Source organism: Sabethes cyaneus, chromosome 1 (genome assembly GCF_943734655.1).
Source record: "Sabethes cyaneus chromosome 1, idSabCyanKW18_F2, whole genome shotgun sequence".
In the NCBI taxonomy this organism is placed as follows: Eukaryota; Metazoa; Arthropoda; class Insecta; order Diptera; family Culicidae; genus Sabethes; species Sabethes cyaneus.
This window is the reverse complement of record NC_071353.1, coordinates 80,839,330-80,855,841: the sequence shown is the minus strand read 5'-3', so window position 1 is coordinate 80,855,841 and position 16,512 is coordinate 80,839,330. Positions and strand designations below refer to the sequence as shown.

General features: G+C 38.3%; 1 protein-coding gene across 4 annotated transcripts in view; it reads left to right on the top strand.

The window, feature by feature from the left end:
• LOC128732919 (syntaxin-binding protein 5) overlaps nucleotides 1-16,512 on the top strand; it is a 1,693,445-nt gene that overhangs the window by 905,708 nt on the left and 771,225 nt on the right. For all 4 annotated transcript variants that reach the window (XM_053826374.1, XM_053826375.1, XM_053826373.1 and 1 more), the window contains one exon: nucleotides 8,329-8,445. In XM_053826374.1, the coding sequence (XP_053682349.1) occupies nucleotides 8,329-8,445 (117 nt within the window). The remainder of the gene's footprint in view (nucleotides 1-8,328; nucleotides 8,446-16,512) is intronic.

The window sequence follows — 16,512 nt, the reverse complement described above, 5'->3', positions numbered from 1 at the left end:
CTAATCGACGTAAACGACGTAACTCTGCGTCACGTTCTGCTGCTTGCTGCAGTCTCTGCTCCTCAAATAATTCTTGCTGCTGTTCCATGAGTTGCTCCTGTTGCCTCATTTCTGCTTCTGCTCTTTGTTGCTGCTCTACACGTTGCACCTCTAGCTTATGCACTTGTTTCGTCAACGCAAGCTCTCGATTCTGCTGGTTTTCATTTTCTTGCTTTTGTTGTTGTTGTGTTCGAAGAGTACCGGTCTCTCGACACCAGCGTTCGAAAGATGATACGCCACCTGTGGGTTTTTCTTCACCCGCTGCGTTCGCGGGCACTGTTATGGTCACTTCATCAAATTTTTTTATGCTTGGTTGAATGTTCACCGTAGGAAGCTGCTGTTTTATCGCATCGCAGCGCAAGTCGTCTCCTGCATCAACATCAGCATTTTTCAATTGACAGTCCGCATAATCAACAGCACTTATTCCGATATTGTCATTGAAATCGTTTACACCGATTTGCTTTCCTTTCGTAAAGAGAGTGGATGTTAATTCTGTTCTCTGAGTATCGACCGGATTCGCGTCCGTTGGAGGGTTTAGATCTGTAGGAGCAAGCTCGGATATGCCTTTCACAATACCTAAACCGGTCTTTTCGGTCGCTTGTCTCTGTTCGTTGATCCAGACGCACACTCGGCTAGAGCTGGTTCGGTTTGTACGACAGATATTTCGCCATCTTCCTTCTGCTGGTTACGTAGATTGTCTCGTGTATGGTATTCGCATTTTTTATACGTATATTCGCACATGAAAAACGATGCCAACGACTACAACGCGTACATTGGACCAGGTATTGTTCTGCGTCGTTCGGACGATCGCAATTCGGACAATCATGTTCGTGACCCCTTTCGTCTTCAAGCACCTCCGGTCTAAAGCTACCTTCGGAATCAATCCTCTCCTCGTGCTGTACATTCTCCATTTGAAGGTTAGCCTCGATCAAAGCTCGGGCAGCTCTCGTCATTGATCGCGTTTACCTTACCATAGATCGTTGCATCTTGGCGGCAAATTCTTCGAGTTTCTGTTGGCGGGTCTTTTTTGGATCCCTCGAAGCAAATTAAATCCGCTTTTACGGTAGGAATTGCTCGAAGCTGCAAAGCTACAAATTTTTATTGTATAATTGCCTTAGACGTAATTTAATTTAACTCACAATTTGGTATCCAAATATATTTTATCCCGCAACAAAGATAACTCACTTAAACTGTGCTATTTCGTGAATCTAAAACTAAATATATAATGTAATTATCTAAATGGTACTATTGATTTTAATTACTTTTTTCCTTCGCCATGAAACTGCTACGAATAAACTTCTTGATTGTTTATAATATAATAGCGGAAATATGCATGACATTTCTTCTGTCAGCTCATTCTACCTACGTTACTTGAATACTCTACTGTTGTAGCTCAGTTGGCTCAATTCGGTTCGAGGGAGCACTGTGTTAGAATTACACTCAACAGTTCTCGTAACAAAATTGCTGGGGTAGATCTAACGCTTCAAGTTTGCCTAGAAATTCTCGATGGGACGCAGCTGGGGAACGTTGGGCGGGTTCGCCGACTTGGGTGCCACATCAATATTCACCCGCTCCAACTCCTCCAACGATCGCTTCGAATAGTGGGCCGACGCCAGATCCAGCCAGAACACCGCGTCTTCGCCCTTATGATGTTTCTTGATGAACGACGAAACTTTCGGTAGGCACTTCGTACTATAAATTTCCCCGTTCACGACCAGTCTGGAACGAAAGACAAGCGGCTTTGCCATCCCCTTTAAGCTGATTGTCAGCCACAGCAGCACCTTCTTGAGGAACTTTGGTGTGTGAAATGAACTTCACCTTGGAGCTCACATCCTTCGCGGGGAAGTAAAATACGAAGTGCCCTGCCAGTCGTTGCCATCCAAGGTGAGATAGGTTTCGTCGTCCATCACCACCGCCACGTCGCGTAGAGAAACCAGAATGTTGCTAGGAAAAAATGCCAATTTTCGTAATGTGACTGTTACAAAATGGTTGAAAAGTGAAGATAATGCTATTAAACCAATAAATGGAGTTAGCTCATGAAATTAAATTAAAAAACCCGATTTAATCCACCTATTGGTGAAAGGAACCTTTGTCATACCATATCATTTGTCATTTGAGATAGAATTCAACACGCCTTCGGAACATAATTCAACTTTATGATAACACTCACTATGGTAGTTATCATCAATACATATGCATGTGTATGTACTGTGTACTGTATGTGTACTGATAAATTTGCATAATATTTGAAAGCAATCAAAAAATGTCTCCCTTTTATTTGTAATTTGTTATTTTGAGATAATAGCGGGGTCGCATTCTGGGGTTTGGTTTAAGTTGGAAACTGGCCGTTTTTCTTGCACATTTTTTACAACTACCAATGGTCTAGTTGTGCAATTTCGAGTACTTGGAGGTGTCGCATGACGGGTTTGTTATGATTCAAGGTGCTTCTATGTTCAAGTTTCATATATTCCGGAACTTGTTCCGGACATATCTTCGGAACCGTACATCCAATCCAAATTCTGTTCAATAGAATTCTTCTAAGCCACAAAACTTTGCGTTTGGTAGTTATTCAGTCAAATCGGTCCAGGCATTTCCTAAAAGCAGCTGCTTATTGTTATATTTTCACTACTGAGACTGTTGTGCCATTTTTTGTAACTTATGATTTAAAAATAAAAAATAAGAGAACTTATCGGTACTGTTTTCGAACACAGACACTGAGGAAACCTGCAAATCGTAGGCGAAATACGTATCTGTCGTGAATAAAATACACATAGTAGAATTAAATTGGATAAGTTCTCTTATTTTTTATTTTTAGGTTTCGTATTCTACTAAGACGCTCCAAAAACTTCAGTCAACTTGTGACTGTTGACTGACATAGTTTGATATTTTGTTCAAAATTTTGGGAGCAAACTTAACATTACTGTTTGAAATATTGAAAGCATGAACAATTTAAAGATGATTCCTAGGCTTATCTCAAAAGTGGTGAAATTCACATGGGACTGTTATGCATTTATGAGCGGTAATGGTAGTTATCATCAACACATATGCATGTGTATGTAATATACTGATAAATTTGTAGAATATTTTTTTCTTGGGCAGAATTGAACCTTTTATCTTCAGAAATGTTGAGCCCAGAGTATTTTTCGGTACGTGGTCTCGTTGAGAATTTACAGTAAAACTGAGGGATCGCTTGAAGGGAAGTGCAATGCTGTACCTACAATAGTTCAAACGCTCTCCTCGAAACCATATGTTTTCAGCGACGGTGCGTGTATCTCAGTATCTAGAGGACCGATTTGGCTGATTTTTGTTTTGACGTGTAAAAATTAATTATCTAAATTGTGACGTAGCCGCTTTTCGATATCTCAATTTTTCAATTTTCGCTGCATTTAAAAAAACCGATTTAATCCACCTAGTGGTGAAAGGAACCTTTGTTATACGGTCTTACTTGCTCTTTGAGATAGAAATCGACACGTCTTTGGAACATAATTCATCTATTGGTTAACGTTGCGTAGTGCGTTGGTTTTCATAAAATTTTTGGAAATTGAATAAGTTTACAAAATTTGAACAAAATAGCAGCACTTATAAATTTTGATAGTTCCTTTTTTTATGAAATTACTGAGAAAGGGTAAGTTGGTTGTTACTAATTTGAGTAAGTGCAAATAAAAGCAAGTTGTAAGTGGAAATATTATATTATCAATAAATTTCATCAATTTTTATTAACCTTCAATTACTCACACATTTTGTACAACACGTGTAGGCTTTTGAATGCCATATTGTTATAAAGTTACAAATCGCTGTTTAACTAGCATATATTCTTCAATTACCTTGTTATGAGCAAAATGTCATAATTATTCAGTGCATTAATATTTTAAATTGTTGGGAAAATAGATCAGCATAAACTGACATCACAGAAACGAAGCAGTCAGCATGTGAGGTGTACCGCAATTGACCCCAACTGGAATTTTCTCTCATTTCTTCATATGGAAAAATGGTTCTGTATGCAGCAAAACTATCAGCAAATGTAAAATATTTAAAATGTATCCGTCTGCTGGTAGTCTAGTAATTCGGGGGCAAAATTTGGGTATTTTTTATTATCAAAGTTCTACGGTTCCTAAACAAGCAAACATAAAGGTATGCTATTTTCAGCAAAGTTGTGTATTTTTACTATTTGTACAATTTTGTAGCACATGAACAAGTCATACAATAATTACAAAAAGAGCTAAAATAGAAAAACTGATTTTACAAATTCATATACAATAAATAAGATTTTGCTATCTTCGCTGAATAGATAGAAGATTACTGTATTCAACAAAATTTCTTGTAATGAAATGCTCTAAAACTTTGCAGAACACATCAATGTTATATTGAAACTGAAGAAAAATAATTTTTATATTTCACTTTTAGGGGGATTAATCAAAATTGAAATTCCACCAGACGATAGAGCTTTCAATTTCAAGAAACTCTTCCGAAGGTTCCATAAACCTAAAACCAAGTTTTCCCAGTCAAAACTCTAGTGCGCATGTCTTTTTGGCTTTGGGCCATTGTGCGCGCGAGTAACCGTATTACAAAAGTTGGCGCGCGTGTTGGAGGGTTAATATCTTTTGATCGGCAAAACCGATTCTTCTGAAATTTTGCAGATATATTTGCAGCATTAAAATCTCTAATTTGATGTCAAAATAATTCAAATTAGATAAATCATCTTAGATGAAATCGTTATAAATTATTGTAAATTTTAATGTGTTGTATTCAATTGCTCATAACTTTCAAATTAAACGTCCAATCAAAAAACAAATCGATAGTGATCTATTAGGTTATGCTACCTTTCAAATGAGACTAATAGCGCCTAAATCGGTTCAGTCATCTCTAAGAAACAGGCAATAATTATTACCTTGCCAAACAGGTTTTTTAAGTAAAACTTGTAAACTACTTGTTTGTTTTCGATAAAATTTACCCGAAAAATTTAGCGTTAACAAGAGCTTTCATTCGATACCAAAATCGTTGAAATCGGTCATTCGGTTCCGGAGAAAATCGTATCACACAATTTTCACTTTTTTACTTATAACTTTTAAACGAAATGTCGGACCTCGAAGCAATTCAATAGTGATATACTAGGCAATAATACCTTTCAAACAAAAGTAATAGCGAACAAATCGGTTCAGCCATCTCCGAGAAACAGGCGCTGGAAAGGTTGCGCCCCGCACATACATACATACATACACACATACACACACACACACACACACACACACACACACACACACACACACACACACACACACACACACACACACACACACACACACACACACACACACACACACACACACACACACACACACACACACACACACACACACACACACACACACACACACACACACACACACACACACACACACACACACACACACACACACACACACACACACACACACACACACACACACACACACACACACACACACACACACACACACACACACACACACACACACACACACACACACACACACACACACACACACACACACACACACACACACACACACACACACACACACACACACACACACACACACACACACACACACACACACACACACACACACACACACACACACACACACACACACACACACACACACACACACACACACACACACACACACACACACACACAGACATTGCTAAATTCGTCGAACCTTATCGATTGGTATATGTGGCTCGGCCCTCCGGGCCTCGGATCAACTTCGTGTTTTTCGACCAATTTTTAAACCTTTGTTATATGTAGTACAACAAAGGTAAAAATATGTTTACCATTTGTGTACCTTAATGTACTAATTTAATAAACGTTTTGCATGTAATTCTAATGAGAATAATGTTTCATTTAGAGTTTGTATTTGTATTTGTATTTGTATTTGTATTTGTATTTGTATTTGTATTTGTATTTGTATTTGTATTTGTATTTGTATTTGTATTTGTATTTGAATATAGGCTATGAGCCCGTTATCCTTTCTTAAGACTAATTTACGAACAATTATTGGACAAATTCTACATATAGGAACAAGTTAAATATTAAATAAAAATACAATCACTAAAGCAGTTGTCCTCTGTAGTATAACCTAAGCCTATGTTTAGTGGTATTTGCGCTCATGTCAGTGGTTATAATTTGCTGAAGCTCGTTAAAGGCGTTCATGAAACGGGAAGTGGGTTCATGCTGTGAGTAGTTCCTAGAACGAAACGGCGGATCGAAGATTCTACGTCGTCGAAGTGTCACTGGGCTATTGTTGAAAATTAATCTCATGGTCAATGGTTGGCTAGCTGTTCGTCCTGAGAGTATGTTCGTGAAGAACACGATATCTGCTGTCTTATGCCTCGAGTGTATCGTGTCAATGTCCACCAAACAACAGAGGTCATGGTAAGGTGCTAGCTCTTCTCCGTTCCATCCAAGATTCCTGAGAGCAAACCTTACAAATCTCTTCTGGATTCTCTCGATGCGTTGAATATGCGTTACATACTGCGGACGCCAAATAACGCTAGCGAAATCCAGTTTGCTTCTGACGAGACCTTTATAGATTGCCAGTATTGCATACGGATCATCGAGGTCACGGCCGAACCTCCTTACAAGCGCAAAAAGTTTCAGGCTCTCGTTAATCACGTTGTCGATGTGTCTAACAAAAGAAAGCGACCTATCGAATGTTACCCCTAGGTCACGTACATATTCTACACGCGGGATAGTACTACCTCGGTGAACGTAGTCGAAGATCACAGGGCTAACTTTCCTAGTGAATGTCATCACTGAACACTTGTTCGTATTAACTTTTAATCCGCAACTGTCACAGAATCTCCCAAAATGCTCTAAATCAAGCTGCAACTTCAGGCAGTCATCCATTGTCTTAATGGGAAAAAAGATTTTCACGTCATCGGCATAAGTTAAAACGGTTGCGTGTGAAATAACTTCAGGTAATTTGTTCATTAATATTACAAATAATAAAGGTCCTAAGTGGCTACCTTGTGGTACTCCTGATTGCACTGTAAACGAACCGGATTTGTTGCCGCGCAGTTTTACAAATTGAGTTCTATTTTTAAGATACGACCTCAACCAGTTATATCGCGAGCCTCGGATGCCAAAGTCTTCTACTGCTTCTAAGATACTATTAATACTAACAGCATCAAATGCTTTGCTCATATCGGTGTATATGCAATCCATTTGTAAACCACTTGCGATGCAATCCGTGACCACCGAGGTGAACTCGCAAAGATTCGTGACCACTGACTTCTTCTTCAAGAATCCGTGCTGTACAGGAGAAACACGGTTAGCTACATTATCGTAAAGAAGGCCATATACCAGCGACTCGAAAAGCTTCGGAATAGCCGATTGAATAGCAACTCCACGGTAGTTTTCTACATCACCTTTGGCCCCTTTTTTATGTATCGGAATGACGTGCGAAATCTTCCAGATTCCTGGGAAGTGACCGGAAGCCAATGACGCGTTAAACAAGCTTTTTAGAGGGGTTACAAATTCCTGCCGAAATTCTTTCAGAATTTTGTTCGATAGCGTATCTGGACCTGCTGATTTATTGGCATCGAGTTTGCAGATACCGCGTTCCACACAAGCTTCGGGCAGTTGATACGGCGCCTCATCATTATCGCTGAGCAATTCCCTGATATTACCGGTAACCTCAGTAAACACACTTTTAAAATACGCCGCGAAGATTGAATAGATACTGTTTCATATCCACTATAATATGGGTTAAAACATGCAGTTTTAAATTTTGATCCATTGGCACACAAGTGGGTGAAATCTGCCTTTGGGGAACAGTAAGACAAAATGACACCTTCACATTTATAGTTATAATTAATGTAGCCTATAATTAAAACTACTGAGGCTTGTTTTTAGATAACTAGAACCTTTCAAATGGATTGAAGAGCTCGTTGGTAACTATCATTAAGAAAATTATAAAATTTTTGTAAAAAAGTGTAGACATCTTTCCCCTACTCTGTTTTCCAGGCCAAAACATTCTTCTAAAAGGCTGGGTGGCTAACTTTCTATGTTTTGGGCGCGCTAGTGACACTATCCCCACATTTCTTTTGTGCGCTAACAGCTGACTGCGAAGTCTTTCACAAAAAAACAGAAGGTCAAGTTTCGTAAACAGAATGTAGCACCCTATGCTTTACTTTTCATAATTTCTTTGAAGATAGCTTTTCAGTTCTTATTGCTGACACATTATATTTCCTTGATTGTATTTCATTTAAAAATAGTATTTAAACTATATTTATTTGTTTCAGATAAACTGGACAACACATTCTCCAGATCACGATCATCGTCATTGTCTAGTCTAGAGAATTCTAGTAATGAGGCTGTGACATGTTTAGCTTTTGCTGATAGTTATATAAGAAAAAGTGGTAAGTATCTTCTCTTTTGCAAGCCAAAGATATTAGGATTACACAACGCCATACACACAACGAAAAAATTAATCTCACACTCGACGTAAACAAAAATCAGATATATTCCATCAAATAAAACGTTAATAGCCTAACCCGTTTTTATAGATATATTTTTACATCAAGCCAAATGTAATACGTAAGCCTATAGGGGTCATTCCATCTCAAACGTATACAAGGTTTGGATTCGATCATCAGCGATTTCAACCAAAGTTGGTATAATTATTCATTCCGACCCCACAACCAATTTCCCAAAGTTTTAAGCCAATTGATCAATCCCCCTAACAGCGGCGCTACTTCCTTTTTTCCTATTCAAATGAAAGACAAATCTCCTCAAAACTCGAGAACTAATTAAGCAAATTGAACCAAATTCAGGTTCAAGGTAGGTTTCAGAAGGTAGGAATTTTTTCTATGGTGAATTGAGACAGCTCCCCTCTTTAAGAGTGGGGCTCATACAAATAATATACAAATTTCCTCATTACTCAAGAACTAATCAAGCAAATGGAACGAAATTTGGCATGGGGGATTATTGTCGGCATGAATTTATTTTATGATGGTTTGAGGATAAGAACTATCATACAAATAAAACAGAAATGTTTACGTATGAGACATATTTTCTGATACCGCTTGCTACGGTAAGCTGTGAAAGTAAACTAGTAAAATCTTTTTGAAGCAAAAGACAGTGAATCGACGCTGCTAGCTTATGTGCTTGTTGCCATGCATGTCAAAAGAGAAGGACATTCGAATGGCACGTCAACCATTTCAACTTTTATGATGCACACAAGTGATTTTTTAAAGAAATCTCTATGTCTCATTGGTTACAGGCCTTAGACTTATAAACCCCTGTCCACGTATTTTCCAAGCGGCCATTGTATTCAACAAAGAATTGAATTTGAATATTTCGCTCTTCTCTTTTAAAAATTCAATTAACAGATTCTTATAAACATGCATATGCAAGAAATTCAGTTTACATTAGTCCTTGATGTAATGATCTGATACAGTCCTACGTCACCCTTTCGTACAACCCTTAGGGCTGTATATCTTGATAGTTTTTTTTCCAATTAAAAACGAAAAATGCTAATTGTATCTCAAAACACCCCCAATTTTATTTTCAAATAAATATGCTTAAAATGTTCACCAGAAAATTCTACATAAGAATCACTCAACTAGAAAAAACAATATTGGTGGTTTGAGAGATATGGCGTTTTGAATATCTGGGACATGCATAATTCTATCTGAAGCTTCCGGACATTATCATGACTGAATAATGTATTTTAATGAAAAAGATGCATTTTTAACATAGATCAACACAATAAATTTTCATGTTCTGAATACTTTTGTATATATTTAAATAAATTTAACAAATTCGTACAAATCTTTATAGTTTTATTATTTAATTGTGCTAGTTATTTGTGCATTATAATGTATTGCTATGTCGACTAATGTGGTATTTCACTCCTGAAATTATTACAAACTTCGAAGTAATTTCGAAACTTGAAAATGGTTTTATTAACACTTCATTGCCCTATACCTACTACCTTAAAAACGAATGTAATTCAGAAACGGCCTGTCAGCTATAAATAAGTGATCTTATGTAAAAATTTCCGGCGAATCGCGTGGTGCCCACCTCTTCCCTAATTGTCATCGAAAAGTTCCAAGTTTTACTGATTTTCTCGTATTTTTAACAATATTTTAACTTAATGGACTTTAACAGGCAAGACTTTAAAAAACAGAACTTAAAAACCCAATTATATTATGCAAAGAAGTTCGTGGAATCAAAGAGTATTGTTCCAAGCTTTATTTTCGAAAAATATGTTCTGGTGTAGTCCAATAAGTTTAAATGTTGCTAAAAATAGTTGAAAATTAACAAAACTTGATACTTTCCGATGACAATTAGGGAAGGGGTGGGCACCATGAGATTTGCCGGAAAATTCTACATAAGATCACTTATATTTTGTCAGTAGGCAGGCAGTTTCTGAATTTCGTTCGTTTTTAGGTTAGTTTTTCCCATAGGGCAATGAAGTGTTAATAAAGCCATATTCAAGTTTCGAAATTACTTCAAAGTTTCGAGTAAATTTAGGAGTGAAATACCATTTTTTTTAAACGATGGTTCTATAATTGATGAAGGGACGGTAAGGGAAAGTAATGAAGAAGGATTTTTTTGGGAATGGAGGAGAAAGAGTGGAAAGGAAAGGGGGGGTAATAGGTAGCTACGCTTAACAAGTTGTCGTTGTGACTCCTACCTTTTGTCCAATGCTGGAAGGTGCATGGGTCGAACCAAGCTATAATCTGAGATTATAACCGGATTTGAACCCACAACACTCTTTTTGAAACGATGGTTCTACAATTGATGAAGGGACGGTAGGAGAAAGAAATGAAATTTTTTGGTGAAGGAGGGGAAGAGCGGAAAGGAAGGGGGGGGGGGGTATTGGTAGCTATGCTTGACAAGTAGTCATTTTTACTCCTACCTTTTGTCCAATGCTGGAAGGTGCATGAGTCGAACCAAGCTGTAATCTGAGATTATAACCGGATTCGAACCCACAACACCCGCCAGGGCATGCCATATTGGCATATCTTTCCATCAAACTGTTTTAGAGATATTTAAGCCCGAAAAATGACTGTTTTTGAAAATCTGTGAAAAAGGAAGTAGCGCCACTGCTAGACGGATTGATCAATCGGCGTAAAACTTTGGGAAATTGGTTGTAGGGTCGGAATGAACAATTATGCCAACTTTGGTTGAAATCGCTGATGGTCGGATCCAATTTTTCCGATTTTTCTGTACGTTTGGAATGCCCCATAGGTAAAATAACACGTAATTTTACGTGACTTGCGATGCTCCATTTATGTGCATGTCAAAAGATGTAAATTTACAAGATTTTTTCGAAGTGTGTATCTATTATTCTGTCCAAATTTCTTCTGTCAGTAGGATCGTTGCACTAGCCCCGTGATTGTCCCGTCCTCTAAAAACCGGTTGTGCAGTCCGTCAATAAAGAAGAATCAAGTCTTAAAGACGTTTGTACTTAAGGTGTTTTCCTTCAAAATTCATGAATCGGTACTGAAATTCATCAAAATGAAAAATAGCCACTTGGTTTTACCATATAAATTTTGTTACAAATCGAAATTATGCCGACAAAATGCCGCCAATTTTCTCATAGTGCATTACCTATAAGTACGCAGCCCATGCATCTGCAGTAAAAAACATACAAAGCAACATTATACTAGCTCCCAATAGAGGCACATAAGAAAGTACTCTCTAAGCTTAGCTCTTAAAAGTACTCTCCCTGACTGCTGCGAAGAACAAAGCAGTTTCCGGTGAACCACGAAGGAAAAAGGTCGCCACAATATCAAGGCACCATAAATCATTAGTTTAGTCCGTGATCTACAAGTGAATCGCTGATGAACCCGTTTGTTTTAACTCGGTTGTCATAATCCAGTGAAACAGTGAAGTACCGTAAACAAGATTACCTCCACGGATACACCATTAATCGGTCCACACTCGCATTTGGACACAAAACGGTACAAGACAGCAGACGGTACTTCACGTGCAAGGTCGTACAGCAGAACAACGATTCTTAAATCTTCCGATTAGAGTCCAATACAAAGCACTTCATACGGTTCACGGGTTCACACGGAAAACTCATTCCAAGACACGCAGCAGGTCAGAAAAGAGTCAACACCTATGCAGAACGCAAACACAAGCCCTCAAAAGGAGAGCTTTTTTATTTTGGATGCAACTTGGCAAGTGGACGTCGTGACTCTAGCGTACCAGTTTGGCAGGGCGAAGAGCGCTCATACGATCCACCGAGGACGATCATCGTTTGCAGCGCGGCGAGCATAGCCGATCGAGAGCCTCGTTGCGTACAGATTAAGTTTTACGGTGAATGTCACTCAGTGACTCGAAGCTAAGCGGCGTCGGTGAGAGCAACGACTGCCGACAGAACGGCATTGACGATTTTGCAGTAGCATCATTCTCTAGTATCTTCGTCCGGGTGATGGAGTCATCAGATTAAGTCTACGTTGGAGCACCGTTCATCCGTCGAGGAATAGTAAGCCGTTATTATGAGGCCCCCAACGAAATGGACAGGTGATATGTAAGAGTAAGCAAGGAAAAGGAAGGAGAGACAGGTGTAAATGGCGAGCTAAATAGATAGTAGTAAAATGTATGTTTTGTTTCACTGTCGCAACCATTATCGAAAGCTATTCTGATATTTTGAGCAAGGTACTTGGCTTGCGGGCATCTATGCGTCTCGTGAGTGATTATTGGCTGGCCGGAACGAACTAAGAGTCTTTACACTTACAACTGTAACAATTTTTTCTGATGTTTCAAATCCAAGCGGGAAGCTAATATCCTCAAATATCATACAGTTCATTAAGTTTTCAAATGGTAACATTAACACTAGATATACCAGCATTTTAAATATACCTATTTATACCAAAACCAGTCATAACGACTGGTGGATAAGAAACGGTTGGTGAACGACTGAATAATGTGCAACACAGACCCCATACTGGTCCTTAGCCTCTTATCCAGCAACTTCTATCTCCACCTCATCGCGGTAGGGTAACCAACCTGTTTTGGACCTAATCTGCAGCTGTACATAATTTGGACACTTTCATTTGATTTTGCTGTACCTAAGTGTCCAAATTATATACAGCTACAGATGGGATCCATAATAGGTTGATTACCTTACCAGCCGGAATACGAGCAACCTTAGTAGAGATGTGGTAACCAATCCTGGAGGAAACTAAGGTCGTATATCGACAGGCAAGGAGGCTCTCGGCATTATACTATGGCAGCCCCATCATGTGACTCGGTAGCATAGCCCTAGTAAGGCAAGGTTTTTATAACTAAAATATTACGAAAAATCAAGAAAATTCGTTTCGGAACATTTAGCATGGGCAATGGCGGCAAAACAAGGATTTGGAATGGAGGCTTCCTACCTGGAACTGTACATCAATAAATTTCGTGGATGCCTACAGAGTGTTGCTCGTTCAGTTAGAACCGCAAAAGTACCGCATTGTGGCACTACAGGAGATCTGTCGCAAAGGCTGGAAGGTGTGGGGGATCCGTGGCGGCAAGGTTCAATTTTGCCACAACGATGGAGCAACCAACGAGCTGGGAACGGGCTTCCTAGTGATGGGCAGAATGCAGGATCGCGAGAGGATGTGTGTTGAGGATAATAGGCCGTTTCTTCAACTACACCATCATAAACGTGTACTGGCCACACGAAGGTAGACCCGACGACGAGAAGAAAGCGTTCTATGTCCAGCTGAAGGCAACATACGATAGCTGCTCGCCACGCGATATCATTGTCATTGGGGACATGAACGCTTAGATCGACAGGAAAGCAATGTATAGTGATAACGGCCAGCGATGCATCAACTTTGCAGCTTCCCGATGCCTGGGGATCACCTGACCAACTAACATTGAACCTAATCGTCCATATTCTCGTCAAAGGCCGGGTTTTCTCGAACATCACCAACGTACGCTTCCTACGGGGTACGAATATCGACTCAGATCATTACCTAGTAGCAGTACACGTGCGCTCAAAATTATCGACGGTATATACCTCGCAACAAAGCCACCCTCCTCGGTTAAACATTCGGTAATTAGACAACCCGCTAGGTGCCGAGAACTATGCGCGTGTACTAGGCGCCTCCCTCTGTGGCCAGATGCTTCGACGCTCGAAGATATTGGAGCAGGATACGTTCGGCCATCAGTGAGGCCGCAAAACGCCAGAAGGAGAGCTAGAACCACTATTTCAGGCTAGTGAGATGCGCAAGTTCTATTAGAAGGTGTACCGATCTCGTAAAGGATATCCACCAAAGCCTGACATGTGTAGGAACGAGGAGGGAAACCTGAGCACAAACGAGCGCGAAGTGGTTGGTGAGTAGGAGCAGGTCTTTGATAGGGATCTCAATTGCGATATAGCAAAAGGAAATGGAGCAAAAGTCAACATAGCCTATAGGCGTTTCGGCTTCCGATCTCAAAGATAACACAAACAGTTTCGCGTTTCAATTTTCGTTCTTTTTTAAACGTCTTTAATTACAACATTAAAAACAAACATGCACTGCAACAAAAGAAAATTTGACAGAAATAGTGCCTTTTCTTTGTATAACATATTGCATAAATTCAGTAACCTAATATACACAATCTATGGAAACTTTGATTTCGTATCTGTTTTTACTAGACGAAAAGAAAACAATCGAACTCAAATTCCGGTTTAAAAACCTAATTATTTGGACATACAGACCCAAATTTTTGTGGGGTATTGAAGAATCTCTAGCAAAATAACAACCTTGACAATCTCCTCAATAATAGCTTTTCTCTACCTTTTCCTTAGGAATTTATTTAATGAATGTGTTGGCAGTGGTGCGAAAACTAGCACAGGGTCGAAAACTAGATCCCTTACCCTACCAGAGTATAATCATAAGACACATTCCACGCACTTGTACACCAAGAAATCGGTATTTAAAACTGCATATTTTAACTCATATTATACTGGATATGAACCAGTGATTATTGAACTACAATAAAACGTAGTTCTCAACACAATCAACATACAGAACGTTTAATAATTAGCATATTGAAGTGTACACATATTAAAACATGGTGGAAAAACTACAAGGTATACAGCCCTGAGGGTTGTATGAATGGGTGACGTAGGACTGTATCAGATCATTAGATCAAAGACTAATGTAAACTGCATTTCTGGTATATGTATGTTTATAAGAATCTGTGAGTTGTTTAAGTGAATGTTTAAAAGAGAAGAGCGAAAAATTCAGATTCAATTCTTCATTGAATGCAATGGTGGCTTTGAAAATACGTAGACGGGGGTTCATAAGTACAACGCCTGCAACCATTGAGACATAGAAGTTTTCTTTTAAAAAACACTTGTTTATTTATTTATTATTTTTTTTATTTTTTAATAACTGGATTAGCGTCAAACGCATATAATATTAGATCTCTTCAGTTTCGTCACAAATTTCTGTGTAGTTTCATTAAAATCGAAAATTTCATCAGTTAATTCAAAAGTCCTTATGCAAGCGGTAATGGGCTCTTGATAACCAAACAACGTACTTTTTATTTTCTCAATTAATAAAGAAGTCCAAGTCCAAGTCGTCTCAGAGTATTAAATGGAATAATCCCCCATAATATATTTAGAGCCTTTTTATACAAAAGAGTAGATAGCTTAAAGCACTGAATTCACTCATCGTTTAACGGATAGTAATCTTATCGGGTTTCGACGATTTGATCGAACATTACAATTCTCCTTCCCTAGGTTAACAATGAAATTGTTCTAATAATAATTGGTGTAGCTTATCCGATAATATAAACTTTAAGTAACTCAAATAATATACATTTCAAATAATCTTATATGAGGGGGTGAGAAGGAAAGGGGTGTAAGTGACAAAATTGAAAAAATCGAGATAATGGTAGGAAACGATACTTTGAGCATGGTTTTATGCATGCTAGAAAATTCACGTCAAAATTTTACCGTTTAATGACTTTTTTTAGAATCATGAAAAAACAGCAAAATAAAAGTTGGTTTTCACTTGGAAGGAAAGGGATGTAAGTGCACTATATGAGCAATGCCAGGTCAACTAACAAAACGGTTTGTCTCGAATATTTTTTATTGTTTTTTTTTTTTGGGATGAAATTTTGCTGATATGTTGGACGCTACGCGAGGATTCATTTTCCATGAAACATAATTATTTTCGTCTGGACTAACTTTTCAAAAAAGCGTATTTTTAAATAAAAATTTTTTTTATCAAAATATAGCTTGAAAACTACTTTATTTGTTAAAAATGACATCTACGAAAAGTTGAAGGAAATTAAGTGAATTTTCGAAAAAAAAAATACGATACGATTTTTTCAATTTTGTCACTTACACCCCTTTCCTTCTCACCCCCTCAAATATAATATTTTTAAAAAACTCGAAATCACTTATTTTTGTGACAAACAAAATACTCGTACTGCTCGATTGCTTCAACATTCATCCGGAGATTTATCCATTTCGTTTCTGC